The sequence below is a fragment of the Lithobates pipiens genome, unplaced genomic scaffold (assembly GCF_037356315.1).
Source record: "Lithobates pipiens isolate NorthernLeopardFrog02 unplaced genomic scaffold, aLitPip1_a1.2 Scaffold_8, whole genome shotgun sequence".
Taxonomy (NCBI): domain Eukaryota; kingdom Metazoa; phylum Chordata; class Amphibia; order Anura; family Ranidae; genus Lithobates; species Lithobates pipiens.
In genome coordinates, this window is record NW_027507903.1 from 408476012 (window position 1) to 408501132 (window position 25121).

A 25121-nucleotide genomic window follows, 5' to 3' on the forward strand; every position below is an offset into this window, starting at 1 on the left:
TCTATTGTTCTACAAATTATAGGTATTTATCAAATTTCCAATGCAATTCTTTATTTGTGAAACAGATGAATGCATTATATGGTGCTTTAAACCCATTTACAAGATGCAATCAAATTAGTAATAACTGTAAATGTATCATTTACATATAAATACCCAATTCCACCACAGTGTAGGCATTAAAGCAAATTAAATCAAATCCTCTGTAATTTGCTGAATTGACAATATAACTAAAACTTATGATTAGTTTAATTCATTTTGTAATAGAGTCCTATAATGTAGGTAGATACTCCGTATACGCCTTATAAATACTTTGTTATCAATGAATATCACATTTCCTGTTACCATTGACTGAGAACTCCGGCCATTTACAGATTTTCTACAGAAAAATAGTGAGGCTTGGACTGTTGGAATTGCTTGTTACTAAACATAGACTTCCCAACCTGTGTGGTAAATTCTTAGTGTTTCACAGCTCGCTGTCTTCAGAACCAACCCCTGCCTTTATCCACAGCTGTTCATATTGTAGCTGAGTCTTTGCGGAATCCAGTATGCTTTACCTAGATCCCATACTTGATCCTTGTTGATTTGTGCCCCAGATGTTCTCACACTCCCTCTGAGGACCTATCTGTTATATAAATCTGCTCACTGAGGATCTGTTCCCAGGCTTCTGTACCTACGGTATGATTTCTGTGTCAGTTGTGATACCCATTTATGACCCTTGCTTGTTTCTCCAGGTTATCCACCTGCCATGACCTTTTGTCTGTTTCTTGATTTTTGCCTGTTTGACTACAATCTTGTCTGCTGGAGTATGCTTTGTTTCTGCCTCATATCAGCTATTGCCATACCGAGTGCAACAAAGGGCTGCAATCTGGGAGTTGCATGCAGCAAAACCCGTCATCCCTCGCTAAGTGCTCAAGTGAAGACCTAGCAGTTCCTTAGACCCTGCACCTTGGCCATCTTTATATCCCTCTCACACTGAGGCAGTTTTCAGGCAGTTTAGCACTAGAAATAGCACCTGTAAAGCCCCTTAAAACTGCCTCCCATTCTCTGCAATGAGTGATTTCGCACCCAGGCGGTGCGCTTGTGGGACATTCAGAAAAGTCCTGCAAGCAGCATCTTTGGGGTGGGTTGGGAGCGCTGTATTCAGTAATGAGGGGTAATGATTAAGCGCAAGTGAAGTGTGCGAAAAGTGTCTACCCAGCATTCTGATACCTGTAGTTTTTGGGATGTCCATATAAAAGTGCAGTGGTGTGCAGCCATTTCTTCTAATTTCAGCGCTGTATACAGCGCTCCCAAAATGCCCTCGTCCATTGCATTGAATGTGCAGCGCTTCATAAGTGCTGCAACATGGACATTTTTAACCTCTTCTTTGGTGTTAAATGTGCCCCCGTAGAGGGCAAAAATTGTTGCTTAAACAGCGGTAAAGCACCGTTAAAACGAGAAACGCTTTACCGTGGATGCGCACCGGCCACGCCCCCAGTGTCAAAGGGGTCTTAGGGCCAACATTCACCTTGTTGCACAGAGTGGCCTCTACCAAAACACGTTTTTTTTTTTTTTCAGAAGCCACGTCTTGATGCATGTACTTCGTGACATGACAGGTTTTCTTCTGGTGACAGCAGTGATTCTTGAATGTGCAAATTTAAAATTTTTAATTACTTTTGCATAAAGTAGAGTTGGAGGCAAAACATTTTTTTCATTTTGGATGGAGTAAAGAGTTGGTTATAACCTCTATCAGTTTTTTGCGATCTGTGTCCCATTGGGGAGACTTTTCTTCATGTCCTGTCCCAAAGAAACTCTAGGAAGTGAGCGATAAAAGTGAGAAAAATGCCTGGTAGTCACAAGGGTCCCCCAAAGAGGATTTCTCTATTCCTGTATGATAATGTTAGATTTTCTTTCCTTTCAGTGATAGCAGGGACAAATAGAGGGTCCTGTAATAGGGACACAGACAGCAATAAAAACCAGATGTTCTAATTTCTTTCCACTCTTTCTACAACTAAATAAAACCGTTTCATATAAACCTTTTTGCAGTAGTCTGAAAATGTTACCTAAATTTATCTTGATTCTCTCCTGAAAGCAGTGCCCTTCCTTTTATGTGAGGGTGCCTCATAGCTGTAGATCTGCTGTGTGAGAACGCCTCATATTGGGTATCCTATAATACCCCTATCTCCATCCAAGCTCAATATTCCTAATAAAAACACAAAAACAAAGCTGCAAAACAAGATCTGTTTTCTGACTTAAAGTGGAGTTCCACTCCTCGCCCTCTTACATGCCATATTTGGCATGTCATTTTTTTGAGGGGGAGTGGGGGCTCTGTTAGGAGGGGGACTTCCTGTCCCACTTCCTCCTTCCGTCCAGGGACCGCCAAGGCGACTCCTCCTTTCACCTTAGGCGGCCCCTCCCTCTAGACGATCTCCTGGGACACATGACAGGTCCCAGGAGATCACCTATCCACTCAGGGAGAGCAGTACCCAGAATGGCAGTGGAGGCGCTGGTGTAGAGGAGGGGGAGAGTAGCCACACCCCGTTCGGCCGCATCGCTGGACCGTGAAACAGGTAAGTGGCTGTTTATTAAAAGTCCGCAACTACACTTTTTGTAGCTGCTGACTTTTAATAAGCCTGGAACTCCACTTTAAGAGTCCTGTGGAAAATTTCCCTTATTCACCAGTGGCTCCTGTGACTGGAAAGTGCTACATATGTGAGCCTGCTAGGAATCTTTTGCCTGTACTGGCCAATCATCTAGGGCATTCCCCAATCTTGTAACAGCTTGTATACAGGCCCATTGTATATTTGCAGTTGTGGGATATGGGAAATGTACTGTCATCAAGTATTTGCCCATACAGGTGATCACTTCTTGGTGGGTTTGCACACATTCAATCGGATCCTGGTACAAGCCTTTCTATGCTCATTACTAGTCAGTACTGAAGAAAATATCAGCTGCAGGGGGACCACAGGCAATAATGGTGAACAGTCATTTGCCCTCTTCCTGTCAGTTTGGGTATAACTTCAAGATTGAAGTTAATCTTTAACATGTTAAAGCTCATAGGCGATTTTTGCTATTGGGTTTTGACATTCATTAAATCCCTTATAAAATCTATTTTAGCCATCATACCATTTAAACCTAGGATTGTTTATTTGCATATTTTTTAATGGTTAGTTGCTTTTATGTTTGTGCAGTAAAAAGGGACATTACTCGTTTTAGTTGCTTACAACCCTTACATGTATTCAGGCAAGATTTCTATAACTGCAGCCAGTAGGCACACAGCCTTTAGCACTCAAAGCAACAGCCCACTCTGCCAAGATCACCTCTTTTACATAGAACATATCCTTGTTTTACTGGTCCTAACTTGTAAATAGGCTTATATGAGAGGACTGGATTTTTATTGAAGATGTAAAAAATACTTGGCCTATAAATATACTGGGAAATGCCACCTCTGTCCTTGATTCTTTTTACCAAAAGACAAAAAGGCAGAAACACAGTGCACAGGATGGTCCAGATAAAACAACTTTGTTTTACTTGCACTTTCCAATGTGTTCGGTTTCTGCTCTTTATTGTTGCATGTATATATAGCCTTTGGAATCACCTACAGCTAGCAAGGATATTCAGAGCTGCTTCGACACCAGGGAAACTTGTTATGCCGTGTACACACAATCAGACTATCCAGCGGACCAGAGTCCTCCGGACAATCCAACCGTGTGTGGGCTCTGGCTAACTTTTTCTTTCCAAAAGTCCGGCGGACTTAGAAAGAAGTTTTGACTCAAAATTGTCCGCCTGACTCGCTAGTGCGTCGGACAATCTGGCTGTCTGTGTGTTAGTCCGCCAGACTTTTGAAATGAATGGAAAAGTCAGTTCATTTTGAACGTGGCTCCAGGTAGACGGGACTAGCGAAGGAGGTCAATGTCGCTTGACACCTTGCTGGCCCCGTCATCTGGTATGGAATTAAAGGGGAAGCCCTACGCCGGAAAAACGGCGTGGGGTCCCCCACGAAGTCCATATCAGACCCTTGTCCGAGCATATAGCCCGGCCGGTCAGGAAAGGGAGTGGGGACGAGCGAGCGATCCCCCCTCCTGAGCCGTACCAGGCCGCGTGCCCTCAACATGGGGGGTGCTTTGGGGAAGGGGGGCCCTGCAGTCCCCCACCCCAAATCACCTTGTCCCCATGTTGATGCGGACAAGGGCCATACCAGGTGACAGGGCCAGCGAGGTGTCAATCTCACCGATGGAGGTGGCAACATTGACCTCCTTCACTAGTCCCGTCTACCTGGAGCCGCATTCAAAATGAACTGACTTTTCTCTGTGTGTGGGCAGGTCCGCTTGTTTGGAAAGTCTGGCGGACCTCCGCTGCAAAGTCCGGCAGTTTGTCCGCCGGATAGTCGGATCGTGTGTACGCGGCAATATAGTTGAATATTTGATCACAGGCCCACGGTGCCTAATAGTACATCAGTCACTGGATTAGCACACTAGCATGTGAACTGCAAATGCTCCTAGAAATTGTGGTAAAAGGTCTGTCAATTACATTTTAAATCTGTTGTTTTTTTTGTTTTGTTTTTAAACCCAGCTTTAATGTTGATCTGTGCATTGCCTTTGCTTTCTTAAAGCTCCATACAGCTGCCAGGAGCAAAAATAAATCCAGTATAAAGTACATGTACAGTTTGTTTTTTAAATATATTCCGAAATGTATATATTCGGAAATTCAAAAATCCAAAAACCCGAAAATTTTAAATAATAACTAACTAATAATAACTATTACAAACTTTTTTTCAGCAGGAACTAGGGGGAACTCAGTTCTATCACCTCTGGCTCAAGTCTTCTGCTACCTGCTAACCACTATCACTTGGTAACACTGAAGTCCAGCTTCTGTGTTTACAAGTGGTAGCTTATCTTCCAGTAACTCCCTCAGGTCAGATCTCCTGTGCAGATCACACTGAGTGCTGGACAGGGACAATTTCCATAGATGCCCCTCTCCATGCTTAACAGTGTGCATGGATGAATCTCCTGTTGCAAGCTTATTGTATCTGATTGGCGGAAGTTACTGTTTTGGCAGACATTTTTTCACACAAATCCTTTGATTGCTCAGTCGAAGTTTGCCCAGCCAGATGGTGTCAGCAGGACCATGCACGGCTCAAAATTCACTCAATTCACAGCTTAACTTACAAGTTGCTAGAGTCATAGCTTCATTAGGGCTATGGATTGATTTGGATTAGCACTGTCACTTGGAGAAAGCCGCATGCTCCACCATACTCAGTACTAGGCTTTCTTTGACTCACAGTGCTCAACAAAATTGCCAACAAAAGAAAGGGAAGTATATGTTAATGGCAATGGAGAAAGCTTAGGTTATACAGAGAAGTATCATAATGGAGACCTTTTCTTGCCCCAGTCTTGTTATAGTGATAAACAGTTTAAAGGGGTATTTAACTTTAGATTTTGTGTTCAGGCTTGGAAAACTTGCAATGTCAGTTAAACCGGTTTCATGCAATAAACTTATATACCTTGTAAAATGACCGATACTTTATGACGTACTGGATGGAAACACCATGAACTGAAAAAAAATTACTGATCTTTATTTCATATCCAGCTTTGTATATTGTTCATATTTTCCAAATTGTTGCTTGTTCGTTAACATGACACTCGCATGCCAATTTAAGAACAAATGTGAACAGGAAATGTAACTCTGGGAAATTCCCAACTAACAATAGTAAAACGAATTATGGGATCAATTTAAATGTAATTTGTTTTCTACACCGCTGCTGCTTATGTCACTCCTATCAGTATATCAGTATATAGCAGGAATGTGTTTAAACTTTTTTTAGAATAGAAATAGAGATTCAAGGAGAGTTCAAAAATATAATAATCTATCTCATGGGCAGCACAGTGGCTAAGGTGTTAGTACTTCTGCCTAGCAGCACTAGGGTCCTCAGTTCAAATCCCAACCCCAGCACTACCTGCCTGGAGTTTGCATGTTCTCTCTGTACCTGCATGGGTTTCCTCCCACACTCTAAAGCAGGGGTAGGCAACCTCGGCCCCCCAACTGTTTTGAAACTACAAGTCCCATGAGACATTGCAAGACCCTAACAATCAACCCTAACAATCACAGACATGACTCCTAGAGGCAGAGGCATGATGGGATTTGTGGTTTCACCACAGCTGGAAGGCAGAGGTTGCCTACCCCTTGGTTATCTATATATATATTTGTGTGTGTGTATAATATATATAACACATCAGGAACTGTGTATGCTTGGATATTTGATCACAGGTCTAAGGTGCATAATAGTACATCAGGCGCTGCATGTAGTTAGCATGTGAACTGCTAATGCTATCCTAGAAATTTTTGCAAATGTGTGAAAGGTCTGTCAATTACATTTAAAGCCTGTTTTTTTTTTTTTTATAAAGTCCAGCTTGTTGTAATGTTGACTTGTGCATTGCCCTTGCTTCTTTGAGCCTCCTGTCAGCTATCAGGAGCAAAAGGTAAAACCCAGTGTAAAGCTGGCCCTACTCATAAAGATTTCCATAGATGCCCCTCCACATGCTTAATGGTGTGCATGGATGAATCTCCTGTTGCAACCTTATTGTATCTAACTGGCTGCAGTTACTGATTTAGTAGACATTTTTCCACCCAGATCCTTTTATTGCTCAACCAAAGATTGCCAAGTCACCAAGCCAGACGGTGTCGGCAGCACTACCACACTCAAAATTCAGTCAATTCGCAGCATAAGTTAAAAGTCACTGTGTGTGTGTGTGTGTGTGTGTGTGTGTGTGTGTGTGTGTGTGTGTGTGTGTATATATATATATATATATATATATATATGTATGTGTGTGTGTGTGTGTATGTGTGTGTGTATATATATATATATATATATATATATATATATATATATATATATATATGCTTGTGTCCAAACTGCTTCAAGAAAAAGATGTCCACTCTGCTATACCTGTGATGCCATAGCTGGCCTTCATTTGAAATAGCCAGTTGCCTGAAGGAAAAGCCGTTCTCAATTGCGCTCTAAATCATTGACCTAAAACATGTATACAGCACAAGGACAAAGCTTTTCCAGTGGACAGCCTCTAAAAAGAACTTAATCCATTTGTTTAAAAGGATAGCCAGGCAAGTAGCATTTTCAGAAAGATAAATCTGCCATGGCAGTCCCCAGGTTTTTTTTTCAGCATAGGTTTATTTAAAAGGGAAATCACATTACGCATTGGTATAAGTATTTTTTTTTTTTTTGGTTGGTTTCAGAGGAAAATGTTCATACTGTTCTGTTTAATCTCAAATTTATTGTATTTACCTGTGTATATTGTAAAAAAAAGATCTATTGTCTTAAACCCAATTTTTTTCTATATTATTTAGGGATGATAGAAGCTTTGTTGATACGTGTTGGAAGGATGTACGTGTTGGAGATTTTGTCAAGCTGTTTTGTAATGAGATCATCCCAGCGGACATACTGCTTCTCTATTCCTCTGATCAGAATGGGATCTGCCACATTGAAACTGCTAACCTGGATGGAGAGACAAATCTAAAGCAACGACAAGTAGTCAGAGGCTTTTCAAATCAAGTAAGTAAAGCTATGTGCAGATAACAATTTTCATACCTGTTGTTCAGATCTATGAACAACGTGGAAGCAATACCCAACAACCATATTACATTTTCAATAATGTACTTCATTATAATGTTTGCTTGTGCTTTTTTGCATTTGACAAAATTATTATTTTTTGTGTAAAGACAGAGTTCTTTGTGTCAAAGGTCCTAGTTATTCTTCAGATGTACTAAAAGAGAATAAAACAGGGAGCTTATCAGTTACTGCAGGGAGTTCTGACGTCTATTGTAACATCAAAGTTAACGTACATGATACTAACCTGTCTTTGTTGCTTCATTGTTATGAACATAAAGTTCAAAGATCACCACCAGGCAACAATGCAAATTGGGAAACGTCATTACAAGATGAAAGTCCACTTAACATACATGTTAATAAACATTTTACATAATACCATGCAACTATATCCAGCAGGTATTCTGATTTTGCTTTTAGTTGGAAATACATAAAGAATCACATGATTCTTCATGAGTGAGGCTATGGTGGATTGAAAGAGCGTGGTGCTGGAATTCGGTAACACTGGCTTTCATTTTCTTTGGCTTTGATTTAAAGTAATTCCAGTGATACCAATAAGAGCTCATTCAGTCCAGCCCAGTTGGCTTTGTTGAGATTTTTGCCCATTGCAATCCCAACAAACAGAAAAGGCAATTTGCCTTATATCCTACTCTTTTTCAGCTCTCACCAATGCAAACCACGTTTGGTGTGAATGGAAAGAGAGTAGTGCAGGTGGCATCGTTATGCAGCTCATTGAGATATGCTTCAATGCATCACATCATAGAGTTAGGACATTGCCAAGTTCAATGAGGTTTGAAAAAAGTAAACACTGTGGTACACCAGCACATGTGCGCAATGCACAGCAGTGGGAGTGTGTTATGAGCAGTTAGAACACACTTATATGGATGGTTACTAGCTGGGTACTAGTTAGGTGTGATAATTTTAAAGATTTATTTATGTAAACATTAATAATTACCTTTTTGATTTGGTGTCTTTTGGCATGTGAACTATACCATTGAATTGTTTTTTTTGTTTTTTTGGTAAATATTCACTTCAGTTGTATAGTCATGTGAAAAACAACTTTCTGTATACCTATTTCATCCTCACATGACTGGACAATTTAAGTAAATATTTACACAACTTTGTGAAGCTTCTTAGCTCCTTTAGAAAATCAGCCTGATTGTGTGTAGGGTCAGGGTTTTTGGAAGATATAGTTCTAGTGTAGGTTCCTATGTTAGTAAGAAGTGAGCTCTCAGAAGGTGCCTCTACAAGAAGTTTACAAGCCTAGTGAGTAAAAGGGAGTAATAGAAGTTGTTGCTGTTACAGGAACAATGTAAATGAAATAATGCTGAAACATGTTCTAGAGAAAAAGTGGGAGGTTTGGGGATCATGGGTAAACACCCTTTAAAGGCCAAAAAGAAACCTGTATCTGTGCAGATGTTACACAAGTCTCCTTGACTGCACATTCGACAAAAAGCATCTAAAGGAAATGAAAGCTGGACCTGATATAACTTTAAAATGTATTCATTGTGAATACACTTCGTGTGAATTTCTTATGCTTTGTAAATTAATTCTGTGGTCTCCCCTTATAAGTTTTAGTAAAAATACTAGGTTAATAAAATAAGCACTTTGTGTTGAAGGAATTTTAAGGTAACTTCTTGTTGTATGGATAGCATCAAGGTGACTCGGATATTAACTTTTCCTTTGACATTTTGGAAAATTTCTCCTGAGCTGTGAATTTTAAATAAGGTCTAATTCAATCTACTCTTTTGATACTGTTTAACATTGGAAGAGCACTATTATGTGCCAGATAAATGCCATCTTCAACACACTAGAGACAGATGTCATTTGCGCTCGAGAAAAAAAATGCAAAAATAAAACTTTGTAGGCGTTGAACTTTGCATTGAAAAGTTGTCATCGTTACCATTGTGGGATAATTGCTTTTCAAAATGAAAGTCACAGATAGAATTAATACACCGACCAAGTTGAAGGAATGTTGCTTTCTGACAGCAGGTTAACAAATGAGGGCTTCTACATTCTACCTTTTTCACATTCTGTTAACACATGTTTCTTCATTGTTATTTTTAAAGCACATAATCATCTTGAAAGGTTAAGGAAAAAAATCCAGCTTTTTTTTTTACTTCTGCCTTTCACCTTAAATAACAGCATTTGCTGAAATACCTCATGACCGCCACGTTCGCCTGAAGACTGCTCCATTGTTTAGTGGCACTTATCTTGTGGGTTAAATGATGTCATCATCCAACCCCCTTCCTGTGAGTCCAGGCTGTCACGGAAACACTTCCTGGGGTATATCATCATAGGTACTCATGGTACTCATGTCATTATGTGGGCACAGCTTAGTCCAGGAGGAAGGACTGACCTTCATTACTGCCAAAGGATGAAGGGGAAAAATCAATGACATCACTGGACTGGCTGAAAATGATATCTATAGTTTTTTTTTTAATGTATCCTTAAGGGTGGAGGGTAACTGGAGTTCTACATTAAAGTGGAAGGAAAGTCAAAACCTAACTACCCGGTAAGCTTAAATCTACTCCCACCTCCATTCTAAGCCTATTTTATCTACCCTGTTAAAGGAAAGAGGCCTATACTTACTCATTCTGAAATTTCTCCAGTCCAGTCACATGACCAGCTTCCAGCACCACCTTCAGTGTAGAAGTGGGCAACGGATGGCCTCTAGTAATATATTATACTATATGTAGTAAAATGCAGTCCTTAAAGTGATATTAAACCCTCAGTTATTTTTAAACACTTTTAGCAGCTCATTTAACTCCCACACTGTAAAGGTTAATTGCTCATTTAGGTCTAGGGGAACAATAAAGGATGAGTTATTTAATTAATCCTTCCCACTGCTAGTCCAATCCCCATAGCATCTTCTTTCTCGTGCTACAGCAGTCTAGGATCCTAACATCATTATTACCAAAGCAGGGTCCATAACCCTGCAGTAGACGTAAAGATGCAGAGAGACAGTCCAACGCCAGAGCGTGGCCAATCACTCCTCCATAGGGAAGTAAGAGATCAGGTAAGTAATGGTGTTTCTTCTCTCCCCTAGACAAAATGAACAATTAACCCTTTGCAGTGTGGACATAGCCATACCTCATTTACTAAGCTCAGAAACAACTGCACATGCAGAGGGCAACTGCACTTTGCAAAGTGCACAGTCTATTTGCCTTTAGTTAGGGTGTACCTTTACTTTAAGTATTTCCTTTTGCCAAAGGTTTAGATCATCTGTCAGGGTTTTCTTTTTATTGGGGAAAATCTCCACCACTTTCTCAGTGACACCCAGGAAATTATTTGATTTGTGAGCTAGCATTTCTTTTCTGATCAGCTGCATCAACATGCAATACAGTCATCTGGGAAAGTGGGGCTTTGGGGTATGTCTACTTGGGGTTTAGGGGTATATATAGACATTTGACAAATTCTCAAAAGGTCCATCCTTTCTGAGCCAAGCCAGGCAATAATCTAATATATGGAGCACCCATAGGCACTCCGGATAAGGCTAATGGTGATTGGACAACAGCTATTGTTTTCATCTTGATAAGCTGGGTCTAGAGGTGTCTGCAGTGTACTCCCCCTCCCACCCTGCTCCTTAGGTCCAAACACACATGGTTACCCAGTGCAACCATTTTGGATGTGCTGGCTATCAGAGCTCCCTACATGGAGTTGGGATTGTTTCTAATGTCCACATGCCATCTAATGCCTATGGCTAGCTTAAAGATGACAAAACTGGTCAATGATATACTACCTAAAATCCCATTTAGCTGGCATGTGTTGGTAGTGATGAGCCACCTTAGAATTTCACTGTCACTCTCCAATTGCCTTACGTAAAATGTATTTCTATACTTGTTTTTCTACCGTGCTAGGTTGAAGTATGTATTAGTCTCCTGACAACCCACACAAATGTATTTTTAACATACACTGACACTAGTTGCTATGCGGTGTGAAACAACTGTGAATTCTACCTATTGCAGAGCCATGCTAGCTACAAATCTTTTCTGCAGCAGACTTTGAGATGTCCAGTCTGAGATTAAACCATGTGGAACTAGAAAATATTTTTAAAAAAAGCTTTAAAACGAATCTTAGAAGCTTTCTTAACAATTCTGCGTTTTTAACTGGTAAAATGCATACTGTACCGCACTAGAAGATCAAAAAAGCTTTCACACCTATTTTTATTACAAGCCCCATTCAACATTTATAACTACAATATACTAGATCTGTAACTATAATATACTTTCCCATCTATTTACTAAGGCTAGCAGCAAAAGAATTAACGATGGATAACAGCTGCATAAAAATAATGTCTTTAGGAAGGAACATGTATGGGACAACAGACAGGAAGGCAGCTTACCAAAAAATAATACACCAGACACGGAGTTTGGATGATAATTGGCCACGGCCATTTATTGTTGTTTTAAAACATAATATATTTTGAATAAATAATAACGTTGTAAGTATTTTACACATACAAAAAAAGCTTAGTCACTACGGCTCAAGCTGTAATATGAATAATTAAATAGTTTAACTTCCCAAATAACTAAACTTCACTTCAACACTTTCCAGACCAAGTCATTCAAACTCTAATCCACTTTTATAATATTCACACTGTCCTTCTTGACTTCAAGGTGACACCACCACACATTAAAGAATATATATATATATATATATATATATATATATATATATATATATATATAAAATAGATTTTTTTGTTGGGTGGGAGGGTGGGGAGTACCACGGCTGTGCCTTCTGAGGTGAATGAGCTCACCTTCATGGAACCCCCTTTTTATAGGCAGGCGCAGGGGTTTCTGGAACATTCTGAGGTAAGATTCACATGACCTAACCCTAGTCTGCCATGTGAGCTTACCTCAAATCAGACAATCCTAGCATGTCTTTTCTTCCTGCCTGTATAATCTCTGTCAAGACTCACATGGCCTAACCCCTATAGGCCTTGTGACCTCACCTCATTTCACTAAACCTAAACAAGGCCCCTGTGTTCCTCAGGCACTCCCTTTGCTTTCATTCCACATTAATAATTATGCTACCAAAAATAGTGTGTGCTGAAAATTGCCTCCAGCATTGTTCCTGTTTCTCCTTGCTGGAGGCTGCCATTTTGCTGAAGCCCAGAGCCCCTGAGTAGCAGTAAGTAGATTCTACAAATTTGGCACAGTGCAAAGAATAGAGAGCAATTGAGCACAGGGTGAGACAGTGTATTACTGGATTTTAAACCGTATGGGCACTTTTTTTGAATGTTTTAAATAGCTATACCTGCAAAAGGGGCCAATATTAAGTGATCTAGTAACTTAAGTTTCTGACTAAAGTTCCACTTTAATAATAGTTAATGTTGATTGAGGGAGTTTAGTTCCACTGTAAATACAAACTTTCATGCTTTACCAAAGTGCTCACTCGCTCACTTGGCTAGGACAAGTTGATATGCAGCATATTAACACCCACTGTGCATTTCCCTCCTTGTTTTATGCTTTGCACATTGTCATTATGGAAGACATCCTGAGAAGAAAATCTAATTAGTTTTATGAGGATAAGATTTCTCACTTGTGATTTATGTGCGTGATTTCTTTGTTATTTGCTTGTTCTGTCAGTGCCAATAAGGACATGCCTTTTCTTTTGATACTTTGTAAATTATTTTAGTTGTGTGTGTATAACATTCAGCTACAGCTAATTAGATGCTTCATATTTGATTAGCATGCTGCATTTAACCTTCCTTGCACTCCCATGATGTAGTATATCAGTTAAAATGAAAGACAAAAAAAAAATCAGGTAACAGTCTGTAAAATTGTTCTCCATTTAGAAGCCGTTTTACAATTGCAGAGAATCGTTGGACCCAACAGATTTTATGTGTCAATAGTTAAAGTGTAACTAAAGACAAAACTTTTAGTTTTTGATAGAGGGGAGAGGAATTACAACCCGTCAGCCACTCTATTTGTCCTGTTTTCTGTTCTAATCGAAAGTGAAAGTAAAAGAAAGGCCAACATTTTGGGTTGACATCAGAACACCTCCCCTTTCATACTAGATCGGACCATCCATAGCTCTCTATTGAGTGGCAGATGTCAGCGGACATGTATCTGCTGCCGTCATCCGCTAAGGACAGATGGGTGGGGATCTGTTCCCCATCTGTCCAGCGGATCAGGTGACCGTTAGAAATTAACAGCCAGTTAATTGTTGTTTCCATCTGACCACTCCATAGAGAGCTGTGTCCATGTACCCTCTACATAGTGGAGCGGACACAAACTTTTCATCCACCTGCTCAGTGGGAATCAGTAGACAGATCCATGAGCAGGCAGATGCGCTTGGCAGTGTCCCCCTCATTTGCAAGGGGCCTAATCACAAGAGGTGAATACTTCCAATGAGGACATTAGTTCTGGTGTCACACAGGAATTCCCTTACATTGGAGGATTTTTTTCTCACTTGTGTTTTGTCTATAGAACGGAAAGTTAAATCTCCCCAATGGGACACAAAAACTGACAGGTTGTAACCCTCCCTTGGACACACAGGAATTCCCTCACTTTGGAGGATTTTTTTTCTCACTTGTGTTTTGTCTATAGGACGGAAAGTTAAATCTCCCCAATGGGACACAAAAACTGACAGGTTGTAACCCTTCCTTGGCTAGTGGCGCTACCTCTACTGCATTAACTGTTCCCTCTATCAGGTGTTCCAACCCTTCTTGCAAGTACTTGTTTATAAAGAACGTAAAGCTAATAAATATACCCCTCTATGTCATCTATATGTGTACTGATAATTAAGGTGAAAAATATATAATATATAATATGTATACAATATATATTAATCCCAGAGAAGGGAACAGGTAGAGACAACTAAAAAGAAGGAAGCGCAGAGCGCCCCTATATTTGTATATATCGTACCTATCTAGAGAGTAGGAAAGAGAAAACCTCTCATACCCTGTTCCACTAAAATGTGGCTGAGGGGAGTTTTCTGGCCTCCAAACTTAGTGCTACTAGTATAATGTTTACCATATATGTTAAAAAAGGTTATAAACTAATAAAGTGCATATGTGCATAAAAAAATATATATATATAGTAAGTACATAAGGTGCATAAGTGCTGTAAAGGGTAATATAAAGGGCAAAGTGATACTATGAAATATTGTGCAAGTAAACTCCAAAAACGTCAGTCTGGATCCTCATACAGGAAGAGGGGGTAAAATGTGCTGTCCAGAGACCATACAATACAAAAGCTATAATATAAACTAAACCAATGATCACAATACGTTATGTATATACTCAATAGTCCTCTCCCATTAATGTTGAAAATATTGTGAGAAAAAAATTATTAAAAAATTATTAAAAAATCTAATTTCTTGTAAGCTTCAATGGTACTCAAAGTCTCAAAATGAAAAGGAAAAAAAACAGTGACTTTCGTGATTGCATATATCCAGTGACTTTTGTGCCCCTTTTGGGTCCCCACTCACCAGATCCTTGTCCCCCTAAGGGGTTATGGGCATATAGACTCTCCACCACTGTGCGCCTTGCCTCAGATGATTCCACCTTCCAGCTGTGAGCTTGGTACTCTGATGGTATTTGTTTTTTCTCGCAAACGGTGGTACTCCTTTTTGACAGAGCGATGTTAGGTAAGAGGTGTTCCCTTCTCTGGGATTAATATATATTATATACATGGGTAGGATCGGTTTAGGAGTGGTGAATACACCGCTCCAAAGATGCTGTTAGCAGGACTTTTTTTTACCGTCCTGATAGCGCACCACTCCAGTGTAAAAGCCCTCGGGCTTTCACACTGGAGTGAAAGGAGCCGCTTTTTTAAGGCGCTATACAGGCGTTATTTTTAGCACTGTAGCATTGTAGCACCTGAAAAATGCCTCAGTGTGAAAGGGGCCTAAATGACCAAACCATTTTTTGCGATACGGCACTGCATCATTTTAACTGACAATTGTGCAGTTGTGTGATGTTGTATCCAAACAAAATTGATGTTCTTTTTTTCTCACAAATAGGACTTTCTTTTGGTGGTATTTGATCACCTTTGTGGTTTTTATTTTTTGCGTTATAAATAATGAGTGGTTATTTTTAGCAAGACTTCAACATTGCGACGGAAAGATCGGACAATTTTGACAAATTTTTGGGACCATTGATATTTCTACAGCGATCAGAGCTAAAAATAGTCACTGATTATCATATAAGTGTCACTGGTAGGGAAGGGGGTTAACACTAGGGGGTGATCAAGGGGTTAAATGTGTGTCCTAGGGAGTGTTTCTAACTGTGGGGGATGTGACTCAATGGGAGAGCAGACAGATTGCTGTTCCAGTTCTCGTGCCCGCGACGGCCGGTGGTCATCGCGACCGCTGGCTACGCGCAACGGGACCCCTGCTGTGCAGCAGATGCGCTCCTACTATTGCCCTTAAAGGTGCTGACATACACCTATGGCGATTCATAGGATCGTGCTGACCTGCCACAGTATGGCGGCGGCTGGTCAGTAAGTGGATAAAGCAGTATCAAATCCAAAACCAAAAATGTAATATATCGCAGCTTACCAACCATTAGATGTGGTGGCTGTATTTTTTTAAATTTCTAGGCTTTTTCCTTCAGTTTTCATCTGGTGATCTGACCAATAACACACTTCCTGTATTAGAATGCCCCCACTCTGGATGAAGGAGCACAGGGGGGACATTTGGATAGCAGCATTCCCAGTCTGGGGGGAGGACTCAATGTACTAGCAGATTTAAATACAATAACGAATTGAAGCTGACCTCTAGCTCACACTGTAAAAGCAGTTACAGTAACTTTTTTTTTTCTTTTTGCAATAAAGGTTTTACATAGATCAAATTGATTATTGTAAGTACCCCTGCCTGTGATAAATGGTTTACTTCATCCCTGTAACTGATACAATCTGCAGAGCTTGTTGTTTTTAAGGCAACAGACTTGCTGGCTAGATCACCAGCTGCCGTTCAATAAATGTTTGCTTTTGGGTTTAATACCGCTTTATAAAGGAAAACCAATTTCTCTGAGATCCCATTGTCTGGCCTCTATGCCAAGTTAAATTACGGATTTAGAACTGAGACAACTGCTGACCTAACAGTTTTGGACTCGACTCCAAAATGTTTGTGTAAAGCTGAAAAGGAAATAAAATAATTAACAGTAGCCCATCTGGTAAATTCCAGAATTGACAGATTACCATTTTGTAATCTGCAATGTCCAGGAACCCAAAGTGATGATTATTAAATTACTCTAGCTTCCTTGTGCAAGAGCAAGCAGAAGTCTGAGTGGTTGGTTTACTGAACATTAGCAACTACATTAGTACTTCATTATTGCCGTTTGCATAAGCAATAGTAGGATTCATATACGATAATGTATGCAATATTACTTGATATATTGGACCCTGGCTGTTTATGGGAGGCAATGCGGAAGTTCTTTCTTTGTCATAGTAGTTCAGGTATAGGATTGTATTACACATCACAATATTGGCTTTCACAATGTAATAACTGTAATTCAAGTTAGAGGCTTTAACGTATATATAACGTCTCTTGCACTTTATATAACCATCCGACCTGTGCTTGCTATTGCTTTATGAAATAATTATTTCATTACAATCAGGCTGATATGTTTTGTAATCATTTGTACTTCTGGTGTAGGAAAAGTATTCCCATGTTCTTCAACAATGTTAAGTAAGCATTATTCCAATGAATCCAATATTATATGGTATAATTGTATAATACATGTCTATAATTATCATGCATCTAAAAACTATAAATTGCACATTTATTCGGCAATATACTGTATCTATAGTTAGATTCATGGGGTCATAGATAGTTAGAGCTAGGATTTATATACAAAATGGCATAAGAATATATCAACCAAATATTTACACACATATTACAAAAACCATGTGGTGTAGATCCCAACAGTAGTTGTACATCTAACCTTAAAAATATTGTATAAATAACCCAGCATAACAAAAATTGACCCTGGCCTTCAAATGATTGATATATTAGTGTTTGTACTTAATGTGATATTTACTGCTAAGCACCAGTAGATAAAGTATAGCATGTCAATTATAGCTTTCCTGCCTGTAGACTTAAAGTGGTTCTAAAGGCTAAAGGTTTTTTACCTTATTGCATTCTCTGCATTAATCTCCCCTATCTACACATTTGAGGTGGATGGGGGAATTCTCGCTATGTCATTTTATTCTGACAGTGGGGAAACTCCCCTGCCATCAGAATACACTGATCAGCATTGCAAGCTATAGCCTGCATCACTAGTTGAACACCATTTTTCCACAGGGCCAGTAAACAGAAGTCAACCAGTAGATCGACTTCTGTTCAACCACAGTGCCCACACATGGATCGAAATGTGTCCTGTCTCTGCAGAATTAACCAAATTTTGATCCATATATAGCCGGTTTAATTGAGCTGACCGAGCTGTTCGCTAAATTATTGAATGCGTGTATCCACATAATCCGTGTTTCAAGATAACACACAATGTATTTAGAGTTTAAATAATATTTATTATATATCGATGGTTATAAGGCAAGCTCAAAGTGAAGCCATTACAGAAGGAAATAGGTATGCTGTATGTCATGCAACATGTACCTTGTTCCACACCCAAATGTTTCCTCACTTTTACAGGATGTTGCATCATACAAACTTGTAGAGCACACTAGACTACAATAAAATTACAACACTAAGTCCTATCAGGTTGACATTTTTCCTTTTACATTACCTTACAGGTTTCAAGGATTTGTTTAGCAGTAGTGTTGAATTCTACCTCTATCCTTTGTGTAAATGTACTTTATGCATACAATGCTTACCTAAAGATGAATTCTGGGTATAGTACATTGTATGTTTTGAATTGGACCAGTGCAACTATATATATACCATGCCTGGCCGGTGCCCCTGGAAGCTGGAAACCACTGAAATAGACATCACTTTAGGGCTCTCCACTTGCTTCCGGGTCCCTTGATGAGCAGCCAGCCTGATGCATTCTGAACACTTAGGTCAGCTGCTCAGAATGGGTGCCTTTCAGAGAATGCTTTGCATTTCCTTAATGAATGCAAAGCCTTCTTTGATTGGATGGGTTGGAGAGCAGTGCTAATTTTGACATCAAATTTCAATTTAGTTTAGTTTAGTTAGTCTTTTGACTAAAATGTAATTTTTAATTGTATTCATATTTTAGTCAACCAAAATCTGCAGTACATTTTAGTCAACTAAAATCTACATCTACATTTCTCTAGTAAACAAATCTAATAAGATGTTATTATTTAGAGTATTAAGGTTTGAACAATCTACACAGACACAGATTTAGCCATTATAGAATGTCTTTATAAGTAAAACGTCCTTCCCTCACATTTTTTCTGTTTTCGTTCATTGACGAAAATTGGATTTGACTTTCCTCATAGTTTTTGTCAATTGACAAAAAATTAGAGTCATTTTTATTTAGTTTTTATTACTGGAAAAATACTGCTGCTGAAAATTATGATGAAAATATTTTTGTGGCCGAAAGGTGGAGAGGCGGGCAGTGATGTCATGCTCTCCACTTCATCCATTCAGAAAGCATTTTGCATTCATTCAGAAAAGCTCAGCACAGGGCCTGAAACCAAGTGGCAATTACTGGAGTGTCAGTGATTTCCAGCTCCCAGAGGCATTGCCCATCAGCCAGTTATGGTATATGCACGGTTACATTGGTCCATGCTGGACCAATGTAACTATGAAAAAATGTATCATACCTGGAATTCATCTTTAACTGGTGCTTTTTCCAGTTGAACTAACTTTCCCATGTCTCCCTTGTTACTTTTCTAGCCACTGCGAATGTAGAGAAATACCTGGAACTTTTGCGTATGGGGACCATCTAAAGCCAGTCATACATGGATTAAAATTCAGCCTGGCCCTTCTCGATCCACGTATGCGCAGGGATTTTTGCCACTCTATCACCGCTGCCAGCTATAGCCAACAGCACTAATCAGTGTATTCTAATGGCAGGGAGGTCTCCACGCTATCATCATACAATAGTGTAGCAGAAATTATTCCCCACACACCCTGTATACTCATAAAGAAATTGATAAAAAAAAAATCCACTTGCCAAAGCGCACATGCATAAACAATTAAAACAGTACAAAAAACAATTCTTCCACACGAAAGCTGCATCTATAAGGTTAATCCATCAAATCAAACACACATCTTAAAGAAAATTTTAAGAGCATTACCAGTGCTCCCCCAGTGTAAAAGCACTTTGTGTGTATAAATTCAATGTCTAGAAATAAAAATGTTCTCATGTGGTCCACCTTTGTGAATGAAACACACAGTCTCTAGATGAGTATATTCCATGGGGTTGTACTCCAGTATCAATTACACCTTCATCACACATCGTATGTCCCACACCCTTCACACTATACACTCACCAGATCCCAGTATAATCATGCATTATCTTTTTAAACACCCTCCAAAGATAGATCCCACAATTGACAGGATACTCATCCCGGAATTGCATGTCATGATTTTTAAGATGCTTTTCTGGACCTTCCAGCAAGGAAAAATACTACAGATGTCTATTTTTATGGGAGGCTGGTCAGCTGTGGTTGCCATAATTATCCCTGTCTGCACTGTGCAGGCAGATGATCTACATTATCCAGTAGATTTGAACATTGTCTGCCCTAACAAAGGGTTAAAGGGCAGAGGCTTGGCTTCTTGAATTGTATGTTAATGAGAACAGACTTGGGCTCACCCTGACATTGACATTGACCCTGGCAGCCATCCAAAACACTTCCTTCTGAGAAACATCAGTCACCATGCAGAGAATAGTCCTGAAAGGAATGCTAATCATTCCCCACTGTATCCAAAAATAATAAGCCTTGACTCTTTCAATTCAACAAAAATGTAATCATTTTTTTAAAACACTTAATCTGTGTAATATATCTGTCTGCTACCATTTCAGTAAAGGTCTAATAGTTAATGTTCATTTTTTTTTTTTTTTTAATAGAACACTCCATTTGACCCCGAATCGTTCATTTATACTATTGTTTGTGAAAAACCAAATAATAACCTCAGCAAATTCAAAGGCTACATGTGAGTATTTAAAACGTATATTTATTTTTTATCATTTCTGTTCTTTAGGCGGTTATGTAAACTTCCTAATGTAGTTGTTCATTTGCATGGTATGAACTACTAGGTAAATCCAAGTTCCTTTGCTTTCTTGGAAGTATTCCTAACTCAGAGATTGTAAACACAGGGATCGTAATCATTCTAGGTATGTAGTAGTTATTGAATTCATTAGGTAGACAAGCAGAGTCAACTTAAGGCAGGATGGGTCTCTAGGCAAGGAATCAGCTTTGGCCTCCTAGTCCTTCAAATGACATTGACAAAGATTGCAAGAAGCACAGAAAAGCTTCATTATATGCATTGTCTGTACTGTCATGGTCTATCCTAGCAGACACTAGCTACCTATAGGGGAAGTAAAAGGCAGATGCACAGCTGGGCCCCATGGCATCCCTTGAGACCTTGGATGCTGCTTACTTTGTCCAGTGGATAATGTGGTTCTGATAGGACTGTATTGATTTTTGAGACAAGCACCTCTATACATTAATGGACAGTTTTTAATAGCTTATAATATTATTTCCTTCAACATTATGTGAACCCTTTGCATGGGTATGGGTGGGTGAACTCTTCATGGAGCACCTTAAAGACGAAGTAAACCCTGATGGGTTTACTTCCTCTTTGATTCCCTGCAAAGGTAAAGCATAATGGACTACTATGCATCGCATAGTAGTCCATTATGTGTCACCTGACACAGGAGCCAGCGATGTCACCACTGTCCCCTTGTGTACGGAGCCTCCATCTTCTTGGTGGGTCTCGCTGCTTCGGCGCTGTCATTCGTCGGAGCTGCGATGACGTCACTCCTGCGCATGCGCACGGGAGCCGCCACTCACGGCATATCGCCGTTAACTGTGGCGCGTTCAGTGCACCTGCCCGCCACTGTCTGTGGCATATGCGCCGTAGACAGTGGTGCCTGTCTTTCGGCAAATATCTCCTAAACTGTTTAGGTTTAGGAGATATTTCTTGGACCTACAGGTAAGCCTTAATCTAGGCTTACCTGTAGGTCAAAGTGGTTTGTAAGGGTTTACAACCACTTTAAAGTGGTTGTAAACCTCAGTCATGAAATCTGAACAAAGCACATATATCTGGAGTGTTTACATATCTATATCCAAAACACTAAGTGTTGTATCTTTCTGGTGCTTGTTCCTTTGTTATCAGCATGAGTAACTTCTGAGAATTTTTCCTGACACATGAGATACATTTGTGAGGGGGAGGGAGCTCAGCACGGAGCTTGTCTATTCAGAACACAGCTCTCTACCTTCGCTCCTGTTTTCACAGTGTGGAGAGAGGTTTGTGCATTTCCTCCAATCAGCTTTCATACAGTGTATTTTTCTACTGATTGCCAAGTTGGTGGACATATTAATGTGCTCCATGGTCCTTATTCTTTGAAATGGAAAGGCCTATTTCTTTCTTACATGCCTATAACTCTTCTCCTTAAAGAGGAGGTCCAGGTTTCCCCACAAAAAAATAAGTCAGCAGCTACATATACTTAGCTGCTGACATTTAATATTAGGACACTTACCTGTCCAAGCATCCAGCGGTGTCCACACCCAAGCTGATTATTCAATCGGCTATCGGGTGCTGGTGCCATCTTGACTAATGGAAACCAGTAGTGAAGCCTTGCTTCACAGCCGGTCTCTTACTGCTCATGCGCAAAGCGTGCTGTGCTTTGTAAATGGGCCGCAGTCTTCTAAGACCTGTGCATTGTCCCAGAAGGCTGCAGGGGAAGGGGGGGCAAACTTCTGGCTCAGTTCTGAGCTGAACTCAAACTGAACCAGAAGTGAAAGCGGGTACTTGGCAAAACCAGGTACCCGCTCCCCCCCCAAAAAAAGGTGTGAAATGTGGCAGCGGAGGGAGAGAGGAGGCTGAGAAGTGGAGCTTCCCCTTTTGGGTGGAGTTTAGCTTTAAGAAAAGACACTGTTTACTAATCTGTGTAACTTGTAAGAGTATGAGCTCTTTTTGAATCCAGGTGTGGTAACAACTTTGACTGGGGGGGGCTACCAAGCACCACAGCTATTTGGTAGACTGGGCTGTGCAATCCAGAGCTTAAGTGAAAACCCCCCTTATCTATAGCCTTAATGATAGTTGCTATAAAATCAAGAATCACCCCTATTAATAATTTCAGATTTTGTAACACCTTAAAGCTAGTCTGTTTGGATAAAGGAGCCTCTTGAATCAGAAGAAATTCTGAATAACCTTACAATACGGTTATACTGCAGTGGGTTATTACACCATTTTATAGCAAAAATAAATTACATTTTCTTCTTGTTACTAATGCCACTTGTCAGTTGCTGAGGAATAAAGGCAACGGTCGATCATAACGTAGTCTGATCAGAGGATTGCCTATGTATGAAATGTTTTGCGATGCTGCTTGAAATATGATTGTTCTTTTATATCTTTAACCAAACTCCTTTGCTACCTGTTTACTTTCTTACTGATTTGCTTTTATATTTATTCCAAGCCTCAAACTATGCTCCCAACTTCCCAAGCTGTATTTAAGAGAAAATTGAAGTGTTATGAAAGACAAACCTTTAGTGGGTATTGCCTTTCTATAATGGGCCCAGCAAACTGAATTAAGTTTAGCACACTATTCCAGGTTCACCTGTTCAAATTGACATCTAAATAGTTGCTAGACATTGGGGATTTCTTTTAATTGATTTTGTTTTAATGGAGAAGCATTTTCTTTTTCAGTCATGTGATTTTTGTATCTGGTCCTCTAATTGAATTTATAATTAAGCAGTAAAGCCTGCAGGTCATGATCAAGTGACATATATGCTATGAACTGAAGAGTTTGTATATTTCTGCTTCATTACTGTACCAGGCACCAACTGATTTCTTCCCACTGTATACACATGCAATACACATGCAATTAAACATTAATGCCAAAGATAATGAACAAACTTAATAAAATCAATAAATCACTCCAACAAACAATACACTTAAGCCACTTAGTGAATGGTACCATTAACTATGAGCAGAAAAGTCTGCCATCAAAGATTACACAAGCTGCATTTCAGCTTTCACTATACTGTGGATAAAACTTTTGTGAGTCAATCCTTGTTTTTAATTGTATTCCATTAAATTCTTTGTAATTCGTCCAGAACTGATAATTCCGTTTTTTTAGTAGATGCTGGAGGATTAAACCACCTGACAGTTGCCTATATCTCTAAAGCCCCTTTCAGAAGGGTGGACTTCACCAGCGAATCTGTCTGCTGATCCCCATTGAGCAGGCAGATGACATTGTCCATGTCTGTTCCACTTATGTAGAGTGGGCACAGACACAGCCCACTTTCCTCTATGGGCTGTCAGATGTAAGTGGCCCACCTGTCCATTTCCATCCGACTGTGATCTGACCTGATCCACCAGATGGATGGAGGACAGATCCCCCATCTGTCTGTTGTTAGTGAATAGGATCATATGAGATGTCAGTTAACATCTACCACTCCATAGAGGGCAAAGGATGGTCCAATCGGGTCTGCCTAAAAAACGCCCATGTGAAAGGGGCCTAAGAAACTCTGCTGGTGAGATGTCTGTACTTAAGTTCTTGAGTCTGCCCACCTGCTGTGGCATTTACAAAGGGATTCCAGTTTTCCTATTGGGTTTATATATAAAATGTTGGTGTTAAATTATCCAAATCATTTAAGAAGCCAATAATGACAACCTACATATTTCCCATGAAACTGAACTTAAGGCAAGCAGTTTAATACACAAACAAAAAGAAAAGACGGTAGCAGTTTTTCCTTCTAAGGTAATTGCAGTTCTATCCATTCAGTTCTAATATTTACACAGCCCTGCCAGACAGGAGGACAATGCCAAGTTCACCTGATGATTAAAGAGTGAAGGAGCAACATCAAACTCCTAAGATCATTCCTCTGCTCTCTCCTCCTATTATCATATTCATTGTCCGCTTATTTGTATGCAATCAACTAACTGGCTCTCAGTTTCGCCCCCTTCCCTCTTATAGTCTGTGTGCAGCTCTATAGGAAATTATGAGGCTAATACCCCGGTGAAATCAAAAATGTACATTTAATTATGTTTTAATGAATATAGAGCTGTTTATTTGCATATTTTATATACCTGCTTTAAATTTCTGTAAGCTATCCCTGCCAATTTCTGTCAAACTAAATTTAGGGAGGTTGATCGTCTATGTCTACTAGGAACTCTTTAATATACTTAAATTGTATTTAAGTGTTTACATATATTTAGAAGTGTCCTGGAAAAGATTAAAGGGAATTTGAGGAATGTATAATGATAATGTATAAATATAGGAGTTGACACTCCTTACACTTCAATAGCTGAAATTCACTTTAGTCAAAGAGGTACAATTATCTTTTTATGCCACACTTGGTGTGTCATGTAGATATACGAAATATGCCAAGAAAAAGAAGAGATCTACACAGCTCAAATAAAATATTTAGCTTCAAGTATTTCCGTTACTTTGCAGATATAGGCATCCAGT

At 39.6% G+C, this 25121-nt stretch overlaps 1 protein-coding gene across 2 annotated transcripts in view; it reads left to right on the plus strand.

Annotated features, from left to right (window-relative positions):
* The window catches only part of ATP10B (ATPase phospholipid transporting 10B (putative)), a 673184-nt gene that overhangs the window by 577746 nt on the left and 70317 nt on the right, over positions 1–25121 (plus strand). For both annotated transcript variants that reach the window (XM_077474114.1, XM_077474115.1), the window contains 2 exons: positions 7342–7546; positions 20550–20635. In XM_077474114.1, the coding sequence (XP_077330240.1) occupies positions 7342–7546; positions 20550–20635 (291 nt within the window). The remainder of the gene's footprint in view (positions 1–7341; positions 7547–20549; positions 20636–25121) is intronic.